Consider the following 27,015-nt stretch of genomic DNA (forward strand, 5'->3'; position numbering starts at 1 on the left):
TCTACTCTGTTATTTGTCAACTTTGTTGTTGTCAACTCTGTTGTTGTCAACTCTGTCATTGTCCACTCTGTCGTTGTCTACTCTGTTATTTTTCAACACTGTTATTTGTCAACTCTGTCATTGTCCACTCTGTCGTTGTTAACTCTGTTATTTTTTAACTCTGTTATTTGTCAACTCTATTATTTGTTAACTCTGCTATTTGTCAACTCTGTCATTGTCCACTCTGTCATTGTCCACCTTGTCATTGTCCAGTCTGTCGTTGTCAACTCTGTTATTTGTCAACTCTGTCATTGTCCAGTCTGTCGTTGTCAACTCTGTTATTTGTCAACTCTGTCATTGTCCAGTCTGTCGTTGTTAACTCTGTTATTTTTCAACTCTGTTATTTGTCAACTCTATTATTTGTCAACTCTGTTGTTGTCAACTCTGTTATTTGTCAACTCTGTCATTGTCCACTCTGTCATTGTCCAGTCTGTTGTTGTCAACTCTGTTATTTGTCAACTCTGTCATTGTCCAGTCTGTCGTTGTCAACTCTGTTATTGTCCAGACTGGACAATGACAGAGTTGACAAATAACAGAGTTGACAACAACAGAGTTGACAAATAACAGAGTTGAAAAATAACAGAGTTAACAACGACAGACTGGACAATGACAGAGTTGACAAATAACAGAGTTGACAACGACAGACTGGACAATGACAGAGTTGACAAATAACAGAGTTGACAACGATAGACTGGACAATGACAGAGTTGAAAAATACAGCGGAGCTGACAAATAATAGAGTTGACAAATAACAGAGTTAAAAATATCAGAGTTGACAATGACAGAGTGGACAATGACAGAGTTGACAAATAACAGTGTTGACAACGACAGACTGGACAATGACAGAGTGGACAATGACAGAGTTGAAAAATACAGCGGAGCTGACAAATAATAGAGTTGACAAATAGCAGAGTTAAAAAATATCAGAGTTGACAACGACAGACTGGACAATGACAGAGTGGACAATGACAGAGTTGACAAATAACAGTGTTGACAACGACAGACTGGACAATGACAGAGTGGACAATGACAGAGTTGACAAATAACAGAGTTGACAAATAACAGTGTTGAAAAATAACAGAGTTAACAATGACAGAGTGGACAATGACAGAGTTGACAACAACAGAGTTGACAACAATAAAGTTGACAAATAACAGAGTAGACAACGACAGAATGGACAATGACAGAGTTGACAAATAACAGAGTTGACAACAACAGAGTTGACAAATAACAGAGTTGACGAATAACAGAGTTGACAACAACAGAGTGGACAAATAACAGAGTTGACAAATTACAGAGTTGACAAATAACAAAGTTGACAAATAACAGAGTTGACAACGACAGAGTGGACAAATAACAGAGTTGACAAATTACAGAGTTGACAAATAACAAAGTTGACAAATAACAGAGTTGACAACGACAGACTGGACAATGACAGAGTTGACAATGACAGAGTTGACAAATAACAGAGTTGACAACGACAGACTGGACAATGACAGAGTGGACAATGACAGAGTTGACAAATAACAGAGTTAACAAATAACAGAGTTAACAAATAACAAAGTTGACAAATAACAGAGTTGACAACGACAGACTGGACAATGACAGCTGTTGTTAATTCTTTTTTGTCAACTCTATTTTTTGTCAATTCTGCCGTCGTCCACTCTGCTGTTTGTAAACTCTGTTGGTCAACTCTGTTGTTGTCCACTTTGTCGTTGCCAATTCTGTTATTTGTCAATTCTGTTATTTGTCAACTCTGTCATTGTCAATTCTGTCATTGTCAACTCTGTCATTGTCAATTCTGTCATTGTCAACTCTGTCATTGTCAACTCTGTCATTGTCAATTCTGTCATTGTCAACTCTGTCATTGTCAATTCTGCTATTTGTCAACTGTCGTTGTCAACTCTGCTATTTGTCAACTATTTTTGTCAATTCTGTTATTTGTCAACTCTGTCGTTGTTAACTCTGTCAGTGTCAATTTTGAAATTGTCAAATCTTTTGCCTTAAAAAGTTTAACAAAAAATTTCAAAAGAAATAGTTTTACAATCAAATGTTCCCTATCACATTCAGGCATTTAGCCTTGAACATTATCAATGGATTCAGGTTACTGTAAATTATACATTTGTCGTATGTAATACCAGTTTAAAGAATATAAAGAGAAACAGCCTGAAACTGACCCGCAAATCTAAAACAAGTTAAAGACAGATGCATTTACCTGTTTAGCTCCTTCTATAGTGATATGTAACAGTGCCTTTCCATCGTTCTGATGTGTGCATTTAATACTTCGAATTTGTGAAAATGTGGCAAGAGATACCGGCTAATGAGGAAACAAAAAGACCAGCATTAATTCAATATTTAGTTAAAATGAATAAATAAATAAATGAATAAAATAGTTAATTTTCAAACTTTTACTGAAATAAAACAATTACACAATATATTCAAGTACTGTAAATGTAACATACTAATTTTTATTTAATTTTACCTGAGGTAAAAAAGTTACAGTAACGTTGAAATAAATTTTTTTATAAATGGTGTGCACTGTTAAAAAAATAACAAAAAAAGACAGACAAAAACATTTTAAAATAAAGTATTAAATACATATAAATATTAATTAAAATGATCTAAATGACGCCAAAGACATTAAAACTAACATTAAAAAAATACAAATTAAAACATTAATCAATGCATTATACTAAATATCAATAAAGACAAATGCCATCTAATTTGCAACTAAATAATGCTAATGCATGATCGAAAACTGAAACTAAACATGTTAAACATTATATAACGCAACACTACATATCACAAAATCGGCTGCTTAGGCAGGAAAGATGCTAAATGTTTCCACTGTGGTCACTTGACTAACAGAAGTGGTTATTAACATGTTCATATGTGAGGTGTTTTTTCTTTTTTTTTTTAGAGTAAAGGCTGTCTGGTGGTATGTTTTTCTTACCACAGAGCTTTTATCAGTGCGTTGACGGATACCTTTGGGTCCAATGACAAGATCGACAGAGACGCTCCATCCTTGCTGTAAATAATGATCAATATAAAAATGTTAGATTATGTGGTTGCATTAAAGCGGTGCTTTCTTTTAGTGTGTGTGTGTGTTGCAGATTGAGCATGGAAAATGATCTGCTAAGTTATAAAGCACATAGTAACTGCAGCGAAGTTCATCTCAAGATATTCAAACAATGTTTCTGGACAAACTCAAATGCCTTTTCTCATTTTCTTCCAGGAAAAAACACCAAACAAAAATCCTCAATTTGAATAATTTCCGACTAATGGAGTGAAGCCTGCTTTAGTTGAGTTAGAAGTTTGTTTGTTGCAGCTGTTTTTATGGATGTAATATACTGATATACAGTGTAAGTCAAAATGATTTGCCCTTCTGTGATTTATTTAATTTTTCAAATATTTCCCAAATGATGTTTAACAGAGATAGGAATCTTTCACATTATTTCCAATAATATTTTTTCTTCTGGAGAAAGTCTTCTTTATTTTATTTCGGCTAAAATTAAAGCAGTTTTTAAATTTTTTAAAACCAATTTAAAGGTTCAAGACACCCTCGAGTACTTTTTTTTCGTGATTTTAACATTGTGTGTTAAGCATCGATGTTAGCTCCAGTCAGCTTTAAAGGGCCATGAAAGCCCCTTGTTTCAGCAGGGTGTTTTCCCACCTCTACCTTGGAAAAAATCAGAAAAGTGGGCGTGTCCAGCTCTGTTTAGGGGGGGTGTTGGAGGAGGGAAAGAGGCAAGGTGCATAATAATTTGCATAAAAATAGTAGTGTTCGTTTGGGCACGCGCTGATTTTCACAGAGGCAAAACAAACACAGACGCAGATGAGAAAGACAGTGGGCCCTATCATACACCCGGCGCAATGTGGCACAAGGCGCGGCGCAATAGTCTTTTGCTAGTTTCAGCTTGGCGCAAGAGTCGTTTTGAGGCTACGCTGTTTAAATAGCAAATGCATTAGCGCTCATATGTGCGCCCATAGGCGTTCTGGTCTAAAGAGGAAGGCGTTCTGAGGCGGACCGCTGGCGCGTTGCTATTTTGAGAAACTATAACAGATTTCTCATTAGACCAAAACAAACCCGGTCTAAACTCCAGCGCAGAGTTGCGCCTCGCTTACACACTGCTTAATACACACAAGAGAGCAATAGGCAAATATCTTTACATATGAAAAAATTTAAATATTAAGGATATATATATAGGATATAATAAGAATAGATATAGAATATAAATATAAAGGATTAAAATATTACAAAACATATTATTTTCTAGCCTACATAAATATGAAAAACCAATGCTTTTATGCCTTCTTCATCTCGGGAGGCTTTTCCAGTTCATTCATAACAATTTGCTTTTGTATAATGTTATTATTATTAGCAGTATTATTTATTACATCCATATTTATATTTGTTTCATTAATTTGTAGATTTGCCCACCTGTCAGGTTTTAGACCATATGGGGCACAGCATGTGTTTTAGGATATAACTCAGGTTTTTGAGCACACTTCGTTATTATTATTTATTTATTCGTTTGCTGGAAATTAGAACTGAATTTAGAAATAGTTTTAAAACGAATATTTGCGCTTAACAAACACAATTAATTATTTATAGACTAATTGATGTCTGTGCGTAAAGGTTTCCCTATCCAAGAGCGAATGTGAAAGTGATCCATTATCTCTCATTCTCATGCAGTAGAGGCTCTGTTTAACAGTTTTCTGTTAACAAAAAAAACTGTCAACTGTTTGCTTGTGAATTGCTCAGTTTTTCCACTTAGACTTACTTTGCGTCCTGTAAATAGCGAATGCGCTCTTGGCGCGACACAGCTGGCTCTTAAAGGGAATGGAAGATGAGACTCTGATTGGTTTATTCTCAAAACACACCTATAACTCATTAAGAAAATAAACTCAACCCTTTTAGACCATGCGCCACGGCGAAAAGCGGATTTTCCCGTCCTTAAATTAGCAAAAATGTGTTCTGACATGTCCTGAAAGCGTTTGCGCCCTGCACTTTGCGCTCTGCGCATGGACCGTCAAAATAGAGCCCAGTGACTGTGTTTACATGGACATCAGTAATCAAATTATTTGACAAATTATTAAATGGTGGACTTTAACTGCAGTTTGGCTCTTTCATTCAGGAATTTCATTCATGCCCCTAGTGACAAATGAGATATTTGATTCGAGGAATTGCTGAAAGCGTGTATTTTTAATGGAATGTTTGATACCGCATGGCGAATGAAAGAAAAAAACCCTCCAGTAACTTAGATGGACTCGGTAGGTAGCATCAGAAAGCCACATGTGTTATTCCTGTCACAAAATGCGGTGAAAATCCTACACGACTGTAATAGTTTGATTGTGGTGCTAACATGTTTACACTCGGAGAGCAGCATTTACAGCGGATCTTGCAGTCCATAATATTGTATTAATATTGTGATATTAACAAACTGTAAACTTTAGTAACTTAGAAATCATTTGACTAAGGTCCGTCTTTAAACACTGAAGGAGTACTGCTGGCGATATAAACTAACTTTGCCTCCGAATAAACAAACAAAGACCACTGATCACTCACTTACCAAATCTGTAGAGACAGGACCAACTGGAGCTTATTTATTAAAAGGAGACGAGAGGCAAATACGGATTTCACCATTTCCAGATGAGAAAAGCTCTCGGGTAAACAATGTTCCTTAGACACGTATTTCTGTTGTGCAACGCGTGCACTGTAATCCACACATGAGCACAGCTGCACTCTCATAGCAGAAAATGAAAACAAAACCTTCTTTGCAGCAAATTATAAAGGCAACACTGACAACCGGTGTTTCCAAACAATTCTTCTCCCACTTATTTTGGCAACACAATGTGGCATCTCTCTGCCGTCTGAATACTGTAAGGTAAAAGCTATCTTCGAAGCTATCATGCATATTAAGTCTCTCATGAATTAATGCTGCACACTATGAGACGTCATGATGCACTCGCAGGTCACATCCAGTCTCCACGCTGGATAGTCACCTCACATCCAGAAAGTCGCTGGTTCAAGTTCCAGCTGGATCAGTTGGCATTTCTGTGTGGAGTTTGCATGTTCTCCCTGTGTTAGTGTGTTCCCCCAAAGTCCAAATACATGTGCTATATGTGAATTGAATAAGCTGTGAGAGTACATGGGTGTTTTCTATTGTTGGGTTGCGGCTGGGGAGGCAACAGTTGGCGGTTTATTCTGCTGTGATACCCCTGATAAATAAAGGGACTGAAGAAGCTGAAGAAAAACTAATAAATGAATGAATGAATGAATGAATGAATGAATGAATGAATGAATGAATGATATAATTTATTACCCTTACATGACAGGCTCAATCTGCAAAAATTTTCAAAGTTTTCTGGCCTGGACATAACCAATATTATATTCACTTTTAAAGTGCTTTTGACATAAACTGTATTTGACAGCCTCCAAGAATATGGAGTTTAATACCATGCAACCATTTACAGCCTACTTTCTATCTTAAACAATCAGAAAATTCTAGAAATTTAAACGGACAAGACTTTATAGGGGACCTATTATGCAAAAATCAGTTTTATAAAAAGTTTAAACAGTTGTGCGGCAGCAGTGTGTGAATATAACCAGCCTCTTATGGTAAAAAAATATGAAGTAAATTTGTTTATAATCAGACTTAAAAAAAAAAAAAAACAGTCTGTAGAAACACTTTGATTGACATTCTCTCTTTGTACATGTCATCAGGGTGAAAGCCCCGAAAGTGATCATCTCTCCCTCATGAGTACGGGTCTTGTTTTTGAATCTGCCACTATGCTGACACACAGGCATCTGTAGCTCCACCCTCTTCTGAAAAAAACACAATCTCTTTTGAATTTAAAGTTACAGTCACCAAAACGCCACAATTAGGATCAAAGCCTAAAAGGGTGAGTTTCAAAGAGTTGTAAAACATTATCTGTGAGGTATTTTGAGCTGAAACTTCACATGCATACTCTAGGGACATCAGATACTTATTTTACATCATGTAAAAAGGGGTCATAATGGGTCTCCTTTAAAACACATGCAGATGTTTTGTTTGTTGTTGCAGGAGAATCTTATGAACAAGCTGTAAAGGCTCCGCCCTCTTCTAAAAAGGGGGAGGAGAGTAGAAACTCATTTGCATTTAAATAGGCACACAGAAACAACATTTGCATCTAAACATAAAAAAGCATCAGTGTAATGAATGATCAGTGGGGCAACAGAGACTTATATTTACTTTTATACAGCTGTTAGCTGACACTTGCAAAAAAAAAATAAAAAATTAAATACACTACTCATTTATAAAGTGTGTTTCACACAGGTGACTGGACTTGAAAAACCACCTAAAGAGACACCCTTCACACTTCTCTCTCTCTCTCTCTCTCTCTCTCTCTCTCTCTCTTTCTCTCTCTCTCTCTCTCTCTCTCTCTCTCTCTCTCTCTCTCTCTCTCTCTCTCTCTCTCTCTATATATATATATATATATATATATATATATATATATATATATATATATATATATAAACACCCCCCTTTATACTAGCACCTAATTCTAAGACAGTTCCTTTGTATAATTATTTCTTCTTGTGTGCATTGCCTCTTCTTGTTAAATTGCTGAATGGCTCCTTAATAATAATTCGCTTTGGACAAAAGTGTCTGCTAAATGACTAAATGTAAATGCAAGTCCAAAATTATTCATATTTATTTAACCAGCAATTTGTTGTACAAGAGGCATCATTGTTAAAAAAAATCTCAGGTTTTATTTATATGTGAACAAAAACTTTAAGTCAGAATTTGCCAGGAATATGAACAATTTCAGGCTTTACTGTATACATCTTGACTTATATATCCACCTTATTAGGTACGCCTGTCCAACTGCTTGTTAATGCAAATTTCTAATCAGCCAATCACATGGCAGCAACTTAATTCATTTAGGTATGTAGACGTTTAGTTGCGAGAGGATCTGCTGCAGTTCAAATCGAGCATCAGAATGGGGAAGAAAGGGGATTTAAGTGACTTTGGTCTGAGTATTTCAGAAACTGCTGATCTACTGGGATTTTCACGCACAACCATCTCTAGGGTTTACAGAGAATGGTCTGACAAAGAGAAAATGTCCAGTGAGTGGCAGTTCTGTGGGCTCAAATGACTTGTTGATGCCAGAGGTCAGAGGAGAATGGCCAGACTGGTTCCAACTGATAGAAAGGCAACAGTAACTCAAAAAACCACTGTACTGAAATGGCCTCCACTCTCACCAGATCTCAACCCAATAGAGAACCTTTGGGACATGGGATAAGATTGGCATCATGGATGTTCAGCCGACAAATCTGCTGCAACTGCGTGATGCTTTCATGTCAATGTGGAGCAAAATCTCTAAGGAATATTTCCAGTACCTAGTTGAATCTATGCTACAAAATATTAGGCAGTTCTGAAGGCAAAAAGGGGTCTAACCCGGTACTAGTGGGGTGTATCTAATAAAGTGGTCTGTGAGTGTATATCTTCACTTCACATATACGTCTTGTAAAAGGGCCCCAAATTGGTCCACTTTAAGACATTAATGAAGCATTTAAAGCAGCTGAAGTTGCTGCACATCTACAGATAAGCATCTATAGTGGACACTTACATCACACTGTCATGCATCTGATAACTAAATGTGCAAGCAATGTGTTGTCTCAGAAGAAGATAATGCAAGCTCATTCTTAAAAAAGAAAAGTTTCAAATGATTTAAAAACTGATATAGAGCTACAAATAAGGACAAACACTTTTTGGTCTTTTTTTGCAGCAAGTTTTTACAGCATTTCAAAAGACACTTGCTTTGGGATTGTTATCTAATGCAGTGACATTCACAAATTTGTAAACGTGATCAGAATGGATAAATACATCTTGAGGTCACTGTATTCATCCGTTTACTTAGTTCTCATGCTAATCCTGACTAGGGGTTCATAGAGTTTAGTTGACAGGTCAACTTTAATACTGATGTTTTTTTTTACATTGACTAGTCGCGCTGCATAGACCACATGTTTTTTTTTAACACATGCAGGTAGGTTCACTAAATTATTTTTAAAATGAATTAAAATGCTATTTTTCCTATGTCAGCATCAATAATTCACATGAACATTAAAACATGTCAGCCAGTTAGATCGCTCCGTGCAAATACTCTAGAGCAGTGGCTCTCAAACTTTTTTCACCAAGAACCACCTCAGAAAAAGCCAAGTACCTCCATAATGACCAGTACTCAAATACAGTAGCATAGTAGACCTAATAAAGCTAGAGCTCTGCATAGTTCAGAAACGAGGCAGAGCAAATCCTATTATTATGAATAATGATTATTGTCAGCCACTTTAAACATTATAAATAGTTTGAACGTTAACACTGCACTGTGTGCCTGGAAACATGCAAATGTTCCTTGGACCTCATAAATATGCTATATGTCATCATATTCATATATAAACTCTTTTTGATTAATTTTGAAATAAATGATGCGTGTATATATGACTTATTTATCTTTGAAATCTAAACATTAACTTTCCACCGTGTTCCCCGTTTTTTTCCCACCGTCCAAATACATGCAGCCAGGCCTGGATTGGCTAATCGGGAGGACCGGGAGAATTCCCGGTGAGCCGGGCTGTTTTTTGGCCGCGAGGACCGGTGTCCCTAGCTGCTTGCACTCTCAGCAGTCACACTTTTTTCTTCTATTTATTTATTTGACCATGGCTTTGCTCTTTTTAATCATTATTTTGCCGCAGTGCCGCTCTTTTTATTTATTTTCACGCAGCCCCGTGAAAAAAACGCAGCCTGCAGGTTAAGTAACGTTAATGATGATGATGATGTAACTATCGACCCCAAACAGCAGCACCTTAGTGAATATAAGAATTCAAATAAAATGAATAATACACCTGCTCAATGAAAATCAAATGATTCACTACATTAATAAATCTGACATAACTTGATCAGAAATTTAAAAATAGGAGAAAAAGATTGAGCCATCAAAAGAAAGTAGTGCTGTGTCTTAAGGGTCGCAAGTCATTAGTTATTTTTTACTCTCACTAAAATAGCGCCAATGTGGTCCAGTGGTTAGCACATTGCCTTACAATGCCGCGGACCCGTGTTCAAATCTCCCTTGAAAAGTTTTTTTTTTTTTCATTTTTATTGTTAAGACATAAAATACTGTTAGGGCTGTTGAACATTTGAATTTCTAAAGCAGTTGTTTTCTTGAAAAAGACGTGATAGTGCCATTAGACACTGAATTGGAATCAGTCGTGAACTGAGGTGGGCCGCACTGGCTTGAAACTCCAGGGCTGAAAATGAGTCCTACTCCGGCCCTGCATGCAGCTTAAAGAGCCCATATTATGGGTTTTTGAAAATTCCCCTCCATGTAGTGTGTAACACAGCTCTAAGTGAAGTGAAGTATCCAGCTAAGGCTTAAATCTGTAAGAATACAGTGTTTAAAACGGTTGATTCATCTATAAAAGAGTCGACTCATAGTGCTTCAAACGAGTCGCCTTGATACCGATTCATTAGGTGTTTCGCCATGACGTACGAACGAAACCAAGTTATTCACGTGCACGCGCAAACCCGGGAGATTTCAAACCTGAGGCCCCGCCCTCTGACGCAGTAACCCAGAGACACACACACACACACACACACACACAAACATGCCGGTGGATTGAAGTCACACTGCAGATGAATATATTAAGTCTCTACCCAAGGATGAAACCTCAGCATTATAGCCAAGCAGTTGGAAACTACTGGAAACTTCTGGAAACTACATGCTACAAAGAATACTTCATCAGCGTTTGTTAAAGGAAGGATCAGTAAAGAGTAACTTACTGATGGACGTCAGGATGGGTTTTTCTTCCTCCATTTCTCAAGTGTAAGTACGTGCGATTAAAGTTGCCTCGTTGACTCTAGCTTGCAAATGTATTTAGTTGAGATTTGTTACTTGTAACCGCGTGTACTGTATCAGGTTAACTGGCTATATTCTCTTATCGCGTGCAAAGTCACGTTAAAAACGCGACGCGTGCTGCTTTGTTAACGGACCTCCGTGGACGGGGAGTAGTGTGTGTGTCTGTGTGTGCGTGTGCGCGCACTGTCGTCCGGAGGTGTGTGTGTGCGCGCGCGCATGCGCGCGCGTTGTCGTCCGGAGCAGGGTTAAGTGCGTGCGTGTGTGTGTGTGTGTGTGTGTGTGTGCAATATATGTGTGTGTCTGTGAAAAGAGCAGAGTGAGAAGCTAGGAGATCTCCTCAACTGTTTTTGGAGTTTTTACTCAATAAAATAGTTAGTCGTCTGTATTTTCAAGTCCATAGTCTGTATTTACATTGACCCACTGGCAGCTAAAATCCACGCCTACACTATCGAGCGTGTATGAACTGTGATTACTTTTATATTGCTGATTAGCTGTTTGGCTTTTCACTCTCTGACTGAAGGCAGTCGACCAATCGCAACAGACTGTCATCGGTCCAATCAGCGCAGATTAGCTTCACGCTAAGGAGGGGTTTGGGAACAAACGAATCACTGGACGATTCATACAGGAGTCGCTGGGATAATTAGGTAAAAATAAATGCAGATTATAAGACCACGAAAGTGTTTTTTGACCTTGCATGCATATTAAACTGTTGTTGGAGACCCTTACAACCAAGATATGACCCTATTTCATGTATAATATGGGCTCTTTAAGTTAATTGACTAATCCAAATGGGCACCATAGACATGCTCCTAGTAAGTAGTTATGTCTTAAGAGCAATCACTATATGTGTTTATTAGCTACTACAGCAGGGGAGTTCTTGAGATCTACCTGAGCTCAAACTCAACTCTCGCCTTGCAAACGGGAGGGAGCCTCGGGCTCGAGGATCATATGAGCTAAGGGCTTTCTCCCGGGTCAGCATGCCAAACACTCTTTATAATTAATCATCAGCTAAGTGTGAACTCTTGAAATGCATCTGAGCAGGGCTGAGCACGACAGTGAGTTAGCTTTTATTCTTTCATGCATACGTTGTTATGAAATAATGTGCCATGAATTTGTTATGTAGCAGTAAACTTTGTCTTTGTCTCAAGAAAGTGCAGTGATCAATGTGTTAACTGCATTTATTTTAAAATTAAAAATTAGCCTGTGCTAATGTTGCATTGTTAACGATAGGAACAGTGTTGACAACGCATTTGTTTTGCAGTAAAGTAACTGTTTTTGCAGTGTGTTAAGAGCTGACAAAAAATATATGTGAATATATTTGTCCTGCAAATAAATTGCAAATTTGGCCAAATTTGCATCTAGTGATTTATTGATGACATCCTCAGTGACTAGTCAATGTAGACTCGAATTTATTAACATAAAAGTAGCCCCTAAAATTAGCCAATAAATTAAATTAGCCATAAGTTAGACAATCAGCCATACAATTCATTCTTCAATGGACATATCTTAATCTTTATGGAATATTGGAATATTTCTAACATTCATTCATTTTCCTTCGGCTTAGTGCCTTATTTATCAGGGGTCACCACAGCAGAATGAACCGCCAACTATTCCAGCCTCAACCCAGTACTGGGAAACACCCATACATACTCATTCACACACACACTCATACTGTACACTACGGCCGCCTTAGCTTATTCAATTGACCTTTAGGGATGTGAACGATAACAATGGTGCTAACATATTTCCTGTGATACATATTTAATTTCTGTACCTTCTGGGAATCCAAAAAGATCTACATATTGATAAATAATGTTATGATCGCTGTTATAATGCTAAGTTATGATTAAATTGCCTCTTGTTACAATTAGTTTGACAACAAGCAGGAAATGTTCATGGGCCATAACATCAGTACATTGAAAAGGTCTATAGCACCAAACCAAAGCACCCAGAGAAAACCCATGCCAACATGGGGAGAAAATGTAAACTCCACACAGAAATGCCAACTGACCCAGCCAGGACTCGAACTAGGAATCTTTTTGCTGTAAGGCAACAGTGCTAACCACTGAGCCACCGTGCCACCCATATTGGAGAATTTGTTCTGAATATTTCATCCGATGTAATTATTTTTAAGTCATGTGCCCTTGTAACCTTTAAGCCTTCCCTCATCAAAAACGTCTCTTCTTTGATTGGTGCTTACTCACACAGGGGTGGAGTCGACCTGTCACTCAAATGAGAATCAATCAAATAACAAACCATAACCATCCAATCAAATCCACAGAGGCTAAATCAAGCCCCGCCCTACATTTGTTCTTGCTTGTAAATTGACTTTGCTCACATAAACAGTTAAAATCAAAATTAGATTAAATTAGAAACCAGTTATTAGAAATGAGTTATTAAAACTATTATAGAATTTTGCGTAAAAAAATCTTCCTTCCGTTAAACAGAAATTGGGGAAAAAATATACAGAAGGGCTAATAATTCAAGAGGGCTTATAAATCTGACTTTAACTGTGCATCACAAAGGGGAAAAAAGGAAACTTCCATTACACGCTGACATTAGCTTCACCATAACAATAATATAAACAGCATTTAACTTACCACCAGCTCACAAGGAAAAACCTCTTCATCAAAACTGGAAAAGACAGATAACGTCTCGAAGAACTTGATGATGCACTGCTCCTCCTTCAGCATAGCGAACTGCAGAAACGTCTGCTGGATCATTTTCCTCAGATGCTTCGGCTAGAGAGGAAAACATTCAGATCAGTACATCGTTTTTTACCATAAACAACTAATGTCTTGCTGCCTAGTTGTTAAACACACTTTTACCTTCATACTGTCGATTAATTCTGGAGGAAAGAACAAATCCAGACCCACATCTTTCCTAAACAGGAGGAAAAATGTCAACAGTTCTGCAATTTTAAACCATAGTTAAATCAAAATTGCTTGTGCCCTTCCAATTTTTTTGCTGTTTTAAATATTTCCCAAATTATGTTTAACAGAGCGAGTATACAGTATTTCCTATAATATTTTTTTCTTCTGGAGAAAGTCTTATTTGTTTTATTTCGGCTAGAATAAAAGCAGTTTTTTATTTTTAAAGCCATTTTAAGGTCAATATTATTAGCCCAATTAAGCAATATTGTTTTTCGATTGTCTACAGAACAAAACGCAGTTTCACAATGACTTGCCGACTTACCCTAAACCATTAAAAACAACATGGCACTTAAAGAACCCCTATTTTGCATTTTAAAAGGTCATATTTTGGTTTTAGGGGTCTCCAACAACAGGCTGATATGCGTGCAAGGTCAAAACACACTTTCATTGTCTTAAAATATGCATTTATTTTTACCTAATTATTTAATAAAAGCGATTCATTTGTTCCCAGACCCCTCCGTATCGCAAAGCTAATCTGCGGTGATTGGTCCAATGACCCAGTCTGTTGCGACTGGTAGACTGCGTTCAGCACGAGACAAAGAGAAAAGCCCACCACAGCTATGAAATAGCAGACAGAGAGTATGTGGATGCAGGAATGCAATTGCGTTTTACTCTCCTCTTAACCCTAACCCCAAGTAATAACAATGACACACATTCAGTATTAATCTACACAGTGGCAAAAGTTGAACTATTTAAAAATTGACCACATCGCGTGTGTGAGGAACAGCTAATGGTGGCCATAGAAAAGGCAAACGGCAGAGGATTGCGAGTTTAGAAACACATTTACAACGGTAAAGGAAGAAGCACGCGTCACATTTTTATCTTGGTTTTGGACTCCATATGTGAACAGCCCCGTACAGATTTACCCTAAGAGATGCATTGCAAGCACTGATCTATAATAGAAACGTGATATTTTGCACTATAGAACTACAACTCTAACAACAGAAAACAAGACAATAATTTGAATCCCACTTGCATGTTATGATCCAGGGGAAGAAGAAACTGGTCCATATGACTTGTCACAGTTATTGACCAAGTCCCTGTCAAAGTCTGACAAAGTCCCTTTTACAATAGTCTCTACTGCTCCTTTTATTTTAGCAAACGGCTGACGAATCCCACGTTACAGTGTAGGTTATTGTGTCAATCATTAGAAAAATGACAGAAACAAACTCAGTACATGGTTGACCATACTGTGGTATTGCTGTGAAAATTAACCCTTTTACTTAAACTATTCCCGGCAGCTGAATCTCCATCTGTCAGTAATCGTTATCTTCGTGTCATGATCAGTCATGTGATCCGCTAGTGTCTGAAGAGAAAGAAGTTCACGTTTAACCGGGACCGGCACTGCATATTTGGTGGTGTACCATGCCGACGTTGATGCATTCAGACAAAAGATCCAAACCCAACACGATTCATTTATTTGATTCAGAGTCGAGTATTTCACTAAAGAATCAATGATTTTAAACATGGGGCACTTTCAGATTTAACCCTCAGCTGGATGTTTTCATTCACATAGTGCTGTGCTACACACTGAATAGAAGGTCATTTTCAAAAATCGCAACCTAATAAATCCAAGTGTATTCCATCATCCACTTTAGCAATAATTACTATGTCTGATTTTAAGGATATATAATCGGGACGAGCCCCCTTTAATTGTTATGATTTAATAAGTTGTCTAAGGAGAGTAAACATAACATTTAGAATATTAGATTACTAGTGAATGGATGGAAAATACACAAGGACACAAACTTAACAATCAATTTATTTATTCCTCTATGAGGAAAAGAGTTATAAAGCCAACAAAAGAGAGGCATATATGAGTGCGCTTTGTACAATGCATGGAAAAAGCAAACAGAAATATAATCAAACCAAAAGTTTCAGGGGAAAAGGAACTAGAGTGGCACCAAAGCAAAGAGCTAAACAAAACCAAAAGCCACCTAAACTAGAACACAAGATCCTCTCTAAACTTACTAATGAAACAAAATGAAAGAAATCTTTAGCGTATGCAATGCCAATAGCATAAACTCCCTGAAATAATAAACAAAATGCAAAAAGCGGCGCTCACCCACTACCTAGTGTTTTTAATCGAAATCGATCGAAATTTATGCTCAATTTCGATTATCGAATCAAAAAATAGAATCATCGATGCTGCCACGCCCCCATGTCACGTCAGCTTGGCTTGCCAAGCGGGAAAAAACAAGCAGGAGACCCGTCAACAGAACTTAAACCCTCTCCTCTTTCAATGAAGTCGCCGGTGTCTAAGCATTTTGGATTTCCAGTGAGTTATGTTGACAACGTTCGTGTACGTACGCTCTGCTATGTACGTATTACGTACGGTTCGTCCGATAGACAACACCGGCATCGCGATCCTCCGCCCGCCCTCGTTGCAAATCCGCTCGCGAAAAGTACACACTCAGGCCCTGTTTACACTGTCTTTGTTTTTAAATGGCATTTTAGAACGACAACGATTTGACATCCACAGTGGCGTGTAGCATTTCTGAGCAGCCCTCCTTCCTCTCTACCTCTGAAACATCACGTGACCACACAGACACAGAAGCACACACAGCCATATGAGCTTGAGACAGCAGGTCCAGGCAGTCAGAGGACTGCTTCAATCTTTCACTCACTTGTACTTTGTCATTTTAGCGAACACCTCAGATACTGTTGGCTGGTTCCTGTTGGTTGTGCGTCTTTTTTACCGACGCCATTATAACGACACAGATCACTGCCTATTCACGAGTCCCGCAGAAAAAGTGATTGACAGGTGGTAATTATGTGTGTATCTTGCCTTTATTCATTTACTGTATGATTTGTTTATCGGTAAAACAAAGACCATGCAGGTCAGGTAGTTTAGACGGTAGGCTACAAATAATTAATTGGTCATTAATTAATTATTCATAATCGAAAATCGAATCGAATCGTGCCTTTAGAATCGAAAATGTAATCGAATCGAGGATTTGGAGGATCGTGACACCCTTACTGAACAATATAAATAGCTATGGGCAAAACGTATGTCGTGCGACTTAGTAACCTATTCCTTTTTCCCCAAAAAGGAATTATAAACTCTTTAACCATATTGAATTGATTTACATCAGCGTATAATTATTCAGAGACACAGAACAAAACATGAAGCATAATCAGAAGCGAGCAAACAAAAACCAACACACACACACACACATCACTCTGTAAAACAAGGCGTGCCGGTCAAATTTAAAGTCTGCTGAACAAAGCCTGATTGGTCCACGAGGAAACAACCTAATGAGGAGTGACATGCTCGGGATCCAATCAGAAAGTACCTGGGAGAGAGAAAATAGCGGAACGAAAGGTGATAGGGCGAGACAGAGCGAATGACAAACAAGGAGAGGGAGAGGGAGGGGAGGCAAGCAAAAACAGAGAGGGAGAAAGCACAAAAATACAATGTCCTACACACCGTTACACCATAATAGGGGCTCTTAATGAATAAAAATCTAATTATGTTTTGTTTGTCGCATATAGTTCACTATTTATGTGATGTGGGTAAAAGGAGTGTTTCAATCCAGCTTCCACCGAAAGAATATTTCAAACCTGTGAAAACCACAGCGATGAATAAACCATACTACTTACTCCAGCAGCTCGAAGTTGGATTTCTTCTCCAGGCCACTCGCATTCATGTCTTTATAAAACCTCCTGATGAAATTGAAAAAAAATATATTTAAATATTGTTCTAATTAACTGCTTTAATGTAAATATAAATGATGTAGTTAATTGAATGCTTATACAACATGAACAACAATAAATACCATTACGGAAACCATAGTGCAGGGGTGTCCAGATCCGCTCCTGGAGGGCCAGCGTCCAGCATAGTTTAGCTCCAACCCCAATCAGACACACCTGAGCCAGGTAATCAAGCTCTTACTTGAAATGTCCTGGCAGGTGTTTTGAGGCAAGGTGGAGCTAAACTCTTAAGGACACCGGCCCTCCAGGACTGAGTTTGGACACCCCTGCCATAGTGGAAAATAATAATGGAAAACATTTTTTTTATTCTTATGAAATACATTTCACACAAATATTTCTTGCGTCAACTAATCAACTAGACCACAACGTGGTGCCGCAGTGGGTAGCGCTCTCGCCTCACAACAAGAAGGTCGCTGGTTTGAGCCTCGGCTGGGTCAGTTGGCATTTCTGTGTGGAGTTTGCATGTTCTCTCCGCATTTGCGTGGGTTTCCTCCGGGTGCTCCGGTTTTCCCCACAGTCCAAAGACATGTGGTATAGGTGAATTGAATAAGCTAAATTGGCCGTAGTGCATGTGTGTGAATAAGAATGTATGGGTGTTTCTCAGTGATGGGTAATGCTGACATTAAGCGAGTGGTGCCGGCAGCCAAAAACATTTGGATATGTTTGTAGATAAGGCCTTTTGTACTATGCATTGATATTCTTAATAGGGATGCAACAATTAGCCAATTTCACTATTAACCGCAATTTAATTCGTCACAGTTAATGAATCGTAAAGGCTTCTCTAAGCCGCATTTCTGTTGCACGGAACAAAACGAAACTGCTGCAGTTTAACAAAGTTATGCCAAGTTGCCAACTATGCGCTAGTTTAAGTTCCAAGTATGTACACCGAGGCTAATATGCACACACACCGGATTAACTATAGCAGCGGCCGTTTCCATATCACGTCTTTTCCGCTTGCAAGTTTGTTATTTCTAATGTCAGAATATATAACAGTATGCAGCACAAGCAGAGCTAAGCGCTTGCGTCTTCTGGGCGCATGCAGTAGAAAACTTCTCACGATGAGAGTTGTGCGTGCCTTTCATTGCAATGTAAACAAAAGGTATGTTAGACGAGTTATTAAAATGATTATATAGGCATGAACGCAGATGGCAACAACAGTTAATCTAAATAGCTACTTACCTAATATAAAGCTTGAATTTACATTAGACGTGATAACAGTGAAACCCTGATTATTCTTCAAACTATATATTCGAACAACCAAAATCTATAATCGTATAATCGAAGCATACTTCAGCAATGCACTGCTTTTGTTGTGCTCTGAAATACAACATTTGAATGTTTGTAAAAAAAGTCTATTGTGCAATGCAGTGATTTTTATGTAGTTTCAAAATACAATATATTAACATTTTAATGTAGAAAAAGCCAACATGGACATCTTAAAGGGTCACGAAACACCAAAACACATTTGTTTGAGCTGTTGACAGTTGTATATGTGTCCCACACTGCTAAAAACACAATTAAGACAGCTATATTTCACCAAAAAGTGTAAATTGGTTGTTTTTGCGTTATTTCAAGCAAATTCGTGCTTCCGGTTTGAAACGAATTTTTGAAGCTGCGTCACAGACATGACATAATAGCGTTGTATTCCAGCGTGCAGACTGGGCGTCTGTGCCAGAGTGAGTCTTATTACGTCTTACAGTGTGATGCATTAATGCATGAGTAAAGCTTGGTTCAAACCAATCAGCGCACTCTATTGTGCAACTTCATTAATATTCATTACTATCACCGTGTTTTCAGGACAGAGACGCCACGTTGTGTTGGCAAAACAAGCGTGAAGTGTTGCTTTTATAGTTTGCTGCAGTTAAGTTTTGTTTTCATTTTCTCTCTGTGAGAGCTCAGAGTCACGTGTGGATTAACAGTGTACGCGACGTGCGACAACAATAACTTACGTGTCTAAGGAGGATTATTGTTTACCTGAGAGCTGCAAACGCTGAGATCTGGATTCGTTTGTAGTATTCTCTTCATAAAGACGCGGCTCTAGTTGCTGGTGATTGTCCTGTCTCTACAGATTTGGTTAGTGAGCGACCAGTGCTCTTTGTTTATTCAGTTTGTTCGTATCTAAAACTATTGCACAGAGTGTAAACACGTTAGCACCACAACCAAACTTTAACCTCGTGTAGGATTTTTACCGCATTTAGTGACCGGAATAACACACGCGGCTTTCTGACACTACCTGCCGTGTGCATCTAAGTTTCTGGGAAATGCGGAGGTTTTTTTTCTCTCATTCGCCGTGCGGTATAAAACATTGCATGAAAAATACACGCTTAAAGCAGATCCTCGAATCAAATATCTTGTGTGTCGCGAGGGGCATAAATGAATTCCCTGAATGAAAGAACCCAACGGCAGTTAAAGTCCACCATTTAATAATTTGGCAAATAATTCGACTACAGATGTCCATGTAGGTTAAACACCATCACTTTCTCCTGTATGTGTGTGTGTGTGTTTGTGTGTGTGTGTGTGTGTGTGTGGGTGTGTGTGTGTGTGTGTGTGTGTGTGTATATATATTTTGACTCTGAAACTCGCGCGTGCCCAAATAGACACTCCCACACCATCCCACTTTTCTTCCTTCGACACTCCCCCCTAAACAGAGCTGGACACGCCCACTTTTCTGACTTTTTCCAAAGTAGAGGTGTGAAAACACCCTGCTGAAACGAGGGGGTTTCATGGCCCTTTAAGGAGCATGAATACAGCATATGGACTCAAATGCAGTTGTGTCATCACTCATATAGCAAGTCATATCTCTCCGGCCCTTCATTTGGAATGGTTTTTATAAACCGGCCCCCATGACAAACTAAAGGAATAGCCCTGAACTAGACACATTCATTCATTCATTCATTTTTGTTCATTTTAGTCCCTTTATTAATCAGGGGTCGCCACAGCGGAATGATCCGCCAACTTATCCAGCATATGTTTTACACAGCAGATGCCCTTCCAGCTGCAACCCAGCACTGGGAAACACCCATACACTCTCATTCACACACATACATGCACTCCTACACTACAGAAAATTTCGTTTTTTTAATCGATTTATAGCGCATGTCTTTTAATTTTCACATGAGGGCTAATATGCTTGACTTGTCTTGACTGATCTCTTCATCCCTCCTTCTGAATGATTTACTCAAAAATCGATTTAGCTTCATGTTTCGATGATGCACGCTGTGGATAAAATCAGTTTGCAAATGTATTTTTGACCTGATCTCCAGACAGCCGAGCTGCAGGGCCATCCCGTCGCTGACTCTTCTGGCGTTGTGCTGCATGTAATCGGCACGAACCTGCAAAACCACAACAATCACACCTTCATTCTGCTTTTTGCATCTATAGCAACAGTATATCACAAGTCCACGATGCTTCAGAGCGGAGTGACTAGTGCACTGAAAAAAAATCCCTCACTGGATTTACTACATTTTTTAAGGTAAGTGGCTGCAAACTATTTATGTGGACTGAACAGTTGCAGCTCATCCAGAACGCTGCGACCAGGATTCTGACCAGAATCAGGAAATCAGAGCACATCACACCTGTCCTCAGGTCTTTACACTGGCTCCCAGTTAGTCCAGTAGATTTTAAAGCATTACTACTGGTCTATAAACCACTGAAAGGCCTAGGAGCTCAATACATTACAGATATGCTCACTGAATACAAACCCAACAGATCACTCAGATCTTTAGGATCATATAAACTAGAAATTCTACATTACGGCTACATTACAGCTTTTCATTCAAAACATCCAGTCCTGTTTTCTTTTTTTTTATAGCGGGTGATAATCTCACCAAAACTATTAAAAGGTAAGTGAATTATTACAGCGCAAACTTTTTTGTAACCACAGTAGTGCTGTGCGTCATTTGTTTAACCCTTTGAGGTTACGTGCTGACTGACTGACTGACTGACAGGTGCGTGATGCGTGAGGACAGCAAACACGATATATAGCCTAGCCGTTTCACTTTACTTCAGGACGCATTAGTATCGCTTTGTAGGTCTATTAGAGACATTCATAAATATTCCAAGCAAATCTAATAAATGTTGGAGGCATACTCGTTACTAGGGATGTAACGGTATTGTAAATACCGTCATACCGCAATATTAAATTTTTTCGATATTACCGAAGTCGCATGACTCGGTAAAACTATAGGTCTTCTGAGAAAATTTGCTCAGGCGAATGAAGCGAACGGGAGGTAGCTGAAACTTCATTTCCCATCAGCCCCGGCGTGGCCATAATCCTTTGCAGTCTGTTGTCGCTACAGATCCAGTAATGCGGAAATGGAGTGTGCTGCTAGTAGCGGAGATGAAAAAAAGATGGAAATGATCGAACCTAAAGCGGGTGTTGTCGCCGCGCGCGTGCTGAATAGCGGTGCTGTCGCGCGCGTTCTGATCAGCTGTGTTGTGGCGCGCGTATTGTAAAGCGCCGAGGGGGGGTTGAGCGCGCATACTCAAGAGAGGTGTTGTCGCGCGCCTACTGAAGGGCTGGACTGGACGGAGGTTGTGTCGCGTCGCGGGGGCACTTTTGATCGTTTTGGAAGGGCATTTTCTATCCAAGACTAAAAAGGGCATGTGCACTGCACAGGTTGAGCCCTATGTGTGCACGTGCCTGCAAGTTGGGGAATACGACTAATAACAGTCATGGGGACTGCAGAAACACAGCACACTGTTCAGATTGATGCAGACATTGACTTGTACCGCAAAGAGACCTCTATCTCACTCATGGTTTGTCTTCTCAAGTGGGGGAAAGACAATGCACAACGTTACCCCACTGCTGTCAACATGGACCAAGTCATATCTCTCTTGTCCCAGAAACCTCAGTCCCAAATGAGAGGTTTTTTTTCTGTTGCAGGGGACATTGTAAATACCCAGAGATACCAGCTTTTACCAGATTATAATTATATGATAATTTTCCTTTAAACCCATCTCTATCTAAGTGAGTGATTAAATGTTAAATGTGATGAGTTTTCAACAATACTAAATTGAAACTTTATTTTTTTTTACATGGTTTAATAATTTTTTGTTATTAAAATTGAAGTTCCTGTTTCAAAGCTAACAGATAGATGGCTAATTTGTATGTCATTGACACTTTTGGCACTTTTTTGGAGTATTTTCAAAAGTTTTTTTTTTCCTGTAAATGATTCAATAAATACCGTACCGTGACATTCATACCGAGGTATTACCGTACCGTGAAATTCTGATACCGTTACATCCCTACTCGTTACATAAACGCACTAAATAACACTTCAGCAGTGTTTATTTGAGAGCGCACACGAAGATCTGCGCTTCAGCAGCGTATATTTGACTTTAATTGATTAATTGATTTGATAAATTGGCGCGCAAGCAAAGAGATTCGCATGCTCGTAGGCTATTAAATGCAATCTCGACTTAATACTGCGCTCACAACATTTGTCATTGAAATAAAACAACAGGTAGTTGGTAGATCTGTGCAAAAAAGGCCTGCCGCCACAGCTGGAATCCTAGAGGAAACACTGCTATTGTGTCTTTCTTTTCTTTTTCATTCTTTTATAACCTGTTTTAACACGTTTTTGATCTGTTTTTGATAATTTTTATTATTTGTTTTTATTTTCTTATACCTTTCTCTTTATTCCTGTCTATGTAAAGCACTTTGAATTGCCACTGTGTATGAAATGTGCTATATAAATAAACTTGCCTTGCCTTGAATTTTAACAAACAAATTAAGTTTCATTTGTTTGATTAAATTCAGCCCATATCAATTGTTTGCGCCCTCTACCCTAAAACAATTCTGTAAATCCAATGAATGATTTTTTTCAGTGTTTTTAAAGTCACGTCTGGTTGAGCGTTATTGTCATTCCGCTACATGTGTGGACATACAGTGTAATGAAATGTGTCTTGCAGGATCACGGTGCTACATAAATGAACATAATCATAAATACGAACACAATACTGAAGTTGTTTAAGCAATACATAGGTTTATACCTATACCAGTGAGTGTGACTTTGCAGTAGCTGGTCCTAGGTTGTGGAAAGCTCCGTCCCTCTGTATTAGATCTGTTTAATTTCTGTCTGTTTTTATGTCTAGGTTGAAAACTTACCTCTTTGATGTGGCTTTTTAATCAATGAAAATTGTCAGTTTTAGCTATATTTTATATTTTATTTTGTTGGGATGTGTCTTTTACAGCACATTGGTCAACCTCTGGTTGTGTTTAATAGAGCTATATGAATAAAATTAGTTATCTAACTATACTAACTAAATACAGTAACTTCCTGAATTATTAGCCCCCCTGTATATTTTTTTATAATATCTGTTTAATGGAGAGAAGATTTTTTCAACACATTTTTAATCATAATAGTTTTAATAAATCATTTCTAATAACTGAATTTTAAAGTGACTTAAAGTGACATTTAAAAGCTTAACTAGGTTAATTAGGCAAGTCATTGTTTAACGATGGTTTGTTCTGTAGAAAATCCAAAATAATATTGCTTAAGGAGGCTAATATTACTGACCTTAAAATAACATTTAAAACTCTAAAAACTGCTTTTATTCTAGCCGAAATAAAACTAATCAGACTTTCTCCAAAAGAAAACATATTACATGAATACTGTAAAATTTCCTTATATAATATTTCCTTAAATATTTGAAAAAGAAACCAAAAATTCACAGGAGGGCGAATAATGTTGACTTCATCTGTATATTATAAATACTTAACAACAAATACTTTTTCTATATATACATAATCTACAACAGAATATACAAATACTTTTACGTTTGTGTGATAAACAGACACTGACCTGCTGGTAGAAGTACAGCATTGTGGTTTTGTCATCTTTTAGCTTCTCCAGAAAATCAGAAGGTATGTAACGAATCCTCAAATCATATCTGATCGTGAAAATAAAACAAAAATGTGTTGGTAATACATCCATTCATTCATTTTCCTTCAGTTTAGTCTCTATTCAACCCAGGCTCGTTCTGAAAATGTACCCCATATACATTTTTGAGGTATGTTTTTTGCAGCTCTTTATTTTCGCGAATCCACCAGAGGTCGCTGTGTAGGCTTTTTGAGATCTCAAATTTCCATCAGGGGCCGATGTCGACTGACTGACTGACTGACTGACTGACTGACCCACGCTCCTCCTCTCCTGAACCCAACCAATAGTGTTTTTAAAAGCACAGATTGACCTGTCCACACACTTCCCTAAACCCAACCGCCAGTTTTAAAAAGCAATCCAGAAAGAGAAAAGCCCTTAGCTGATTTTCAGGTTTTCAGATTTTACCACATTCTCTCCCTGTTATTTACTTGTTTATTTTATTTTTTTGGCTTCTGTTTTTGTTTTACCTGCTTTCTGGAACCGTTCTTCACCAGACTCGAGCCCCGTTGTCACGGTCAACTCCTCTCTGCATCTCAAGTCCGCCCACGTACGTGACGAGCTAACTGAACAAACTGTTAACAGCAGGAAAGCCGCTAACACACGCAAAAAGGAACGGAGTCAAATCGCCCCGTAGCGTTCATTTTAAAGTCGAAATGAGTCAATACGTACCTCTGGCAACACAATTCGTGATCTCCAGCAATGTATATAAGACAATGTTTTCAGAATGAGCCTGTGTTGTCTTTATTTCAGAGTTCGCCACAGCAGAATGAACCACCAACTATTCCAGCATATGTTTAAACTGAGAATTTACAAGTAGCCTAGAATATTTTTCCACATGTGTATGTGTGTGTGGTGTCTATATATGTGTATATATGTGTTGTTGTGAGTGGTGTACTTATATATACTGAGCACTGTATATTGTTTACCCAGAATGTACATGGTCATACAGCAAGTAATACAACAAACATTCGGTTTGGGCTAGCTTTTGCAGCTGGAGATTGATGGGTGAACATTAGGTAGTGGGGGAGTGTCTTTTGTCTCTCCAGGTGTGAATACACTTCAGAGGCTTAATTAATTATTTAAATATATATATATATATATATATATATATATATATATATATATATATATATATATATATATATATATATATATATATATATATTATTGCATTTTATTATATCATTTTTAATGTAGTTTCTGAATTAAAAGTAATGAAGTGACGTTAAAACACAACAAGGCAGAGCTTTACATTTCTGCGATTGAAGTATTCTCATTATTTTGAACACACTAATGAAAAGAAATTTTACTTCATTAATAAGAAAATATTGTGTTTTTCTTTTAAGTGAATGAAGGTTATACAGTGCTGTATTAATTGCAAAGCTCCTCTATTTAAAAAAAAAAGAAGAAGAAAAAAAGTCCTGCAAGTTCTGAAAGAGATCACGCCTTAGCAAAGGAAAGGAAAAGTAATGCATGAGTAACTCAAAATTAACATAATAGATTATTCACCATTAAAAGTAACACAACTGGTTACTTTTTGGGGAAGTAACTCATTATTGTAATGCACTGCTTTCAAAAGTAACACACCCCAACCCTGTGTACAAATGTGAATGTGTGTGCGAAATCTTATTCTGACCTCCACTCTGCCTCGACGTGCTGCTGTTCATATTTCTGCTCCACCTCTGCTACGGTGAGTTTGGGATGCAGCCAATGGACCTCGTCTGATTTCAGGTGCTTCAGCATTAAACCATAGCATTCAAAACACTTGATGTTTGGCCCGAGACGCCCGCTGTCCAAGATCGCCTTGATAATGCTCTACACAATCACATCATATCACAAAAACAATCATGTTAACTTAATCGATTTGTGTTGGGACAACATGAAGGAATTGTGTGGAACCCGGCATTTTTTACAGTGTAAATAATGCATACATTGACATTTTATGTCTACGAGTTTATCAGCATTTTAACATTATTTTCAGTCCATTTAACAGTCAAAAAATGAATGAAGTCACTTTATAAATTCAACATTTTACCAAGATACCTGTATATATATATATATATATATATATATATATATATATATATATATATATATATATATATATATATATATATATATATATATATATATATATATATATAAAATTTTGATCAGTCAATCACATGGCAGCAACTCAATGCATTTAGGCATGTAGGCATGGTCCAGACGATCTGCTGCAGGTCAAACTGAGCATCAGAACGGGGAAGGAAGGTGATTTAAGTGACTTTGAACGTGGCAGGGTTGCTGGTGCCAGACAGGTTGGTCTGAGTATTTCAGAAACTGTTGATCTACTGGGATTATCACGCACAACCATCTCTAGGGTTTACAGAGAATGGTCCGACAAAGAGAAAATGTCCAGTGAGAGACAGTTCTGTGGCAAATGCCTTGTTGATGCCAGAGGTCAGAGGAGAATGGCCAGACTGGTTACAGCTGATAGGAAGGCAACAGTAACTTAAATAACCATTTGCTACAACCGAGGTCTGCAGAAAAGCATCTCTGAACAC

The 27,015-nt window shown here is 38.0% G+C and overlaps 1 protein-coding gene across 9 annotated transcripts in view; it reads right to left on the bottom strand.

Moving 5' to 3' along the window:
- Window positions 1-27,015, bottom strand: part of ptk2ba (protein tyrosine kinase 2 beta, a) — an 85,583-nt gene that overhangs the window by 50,398 nt on the left and 8,170 nt on the right. For all 9 annotated transcript variants that reach the window (XR_015512885.1, XR_015512887.1, XR_015512886.1 and 6 more), the window contains 8 exons: window positions 26,106-26,284; window positions 24,392-24,479; window positions 20,838-20,917; window positions 17,475-17,537; window positions 13,767-13,821; window positions 13,539-13,679; window positions 2,993-3,067; window positions 2,255-2,356 (listed from right to left, as the gene is read on the bottom strand). Coding sequence is in view for 5 of the 9 variants with exons in the window: in XM_087289934.1 (XP_087146060.1) it covers window positions 2,255-2,356; window positions 2,993-3,067; window positions 13,539-13,679; window positions 13,767-13,821; window positions 17,475-17,537; window positions 20,838-20,917; window positions 24,392-24,479; window positions 26,106-26,284 (783 nt within the window). In the remaining 4 variants the exon portion in view is untranslated. The remainder of the gene's footprint in view (window positions 1-2,254; window positions 2,357-2,992; window positions 3,068-13,538; window positions 13,680-13,766; window positions 13,822-17,474; window positions 17,538-20,837; window positions 20,918-24,391; window positions 24,480-26,105; window positions 26,285-27,015) is intronic.

This window comes from Danio rerio, chromosome 17 (assembly GCF_052040795.2).
Source record: "Danio rerio strain M-AB ecotype USA chromosome 17, GRCz13ab, whole genome shotgun sequence".
Taxonomy (NCBI): Eukaryota; Metazoa; Chordata; class Actinopteri; order Cypriniformes; family Danionidae; genus Danio; species Danio rerio.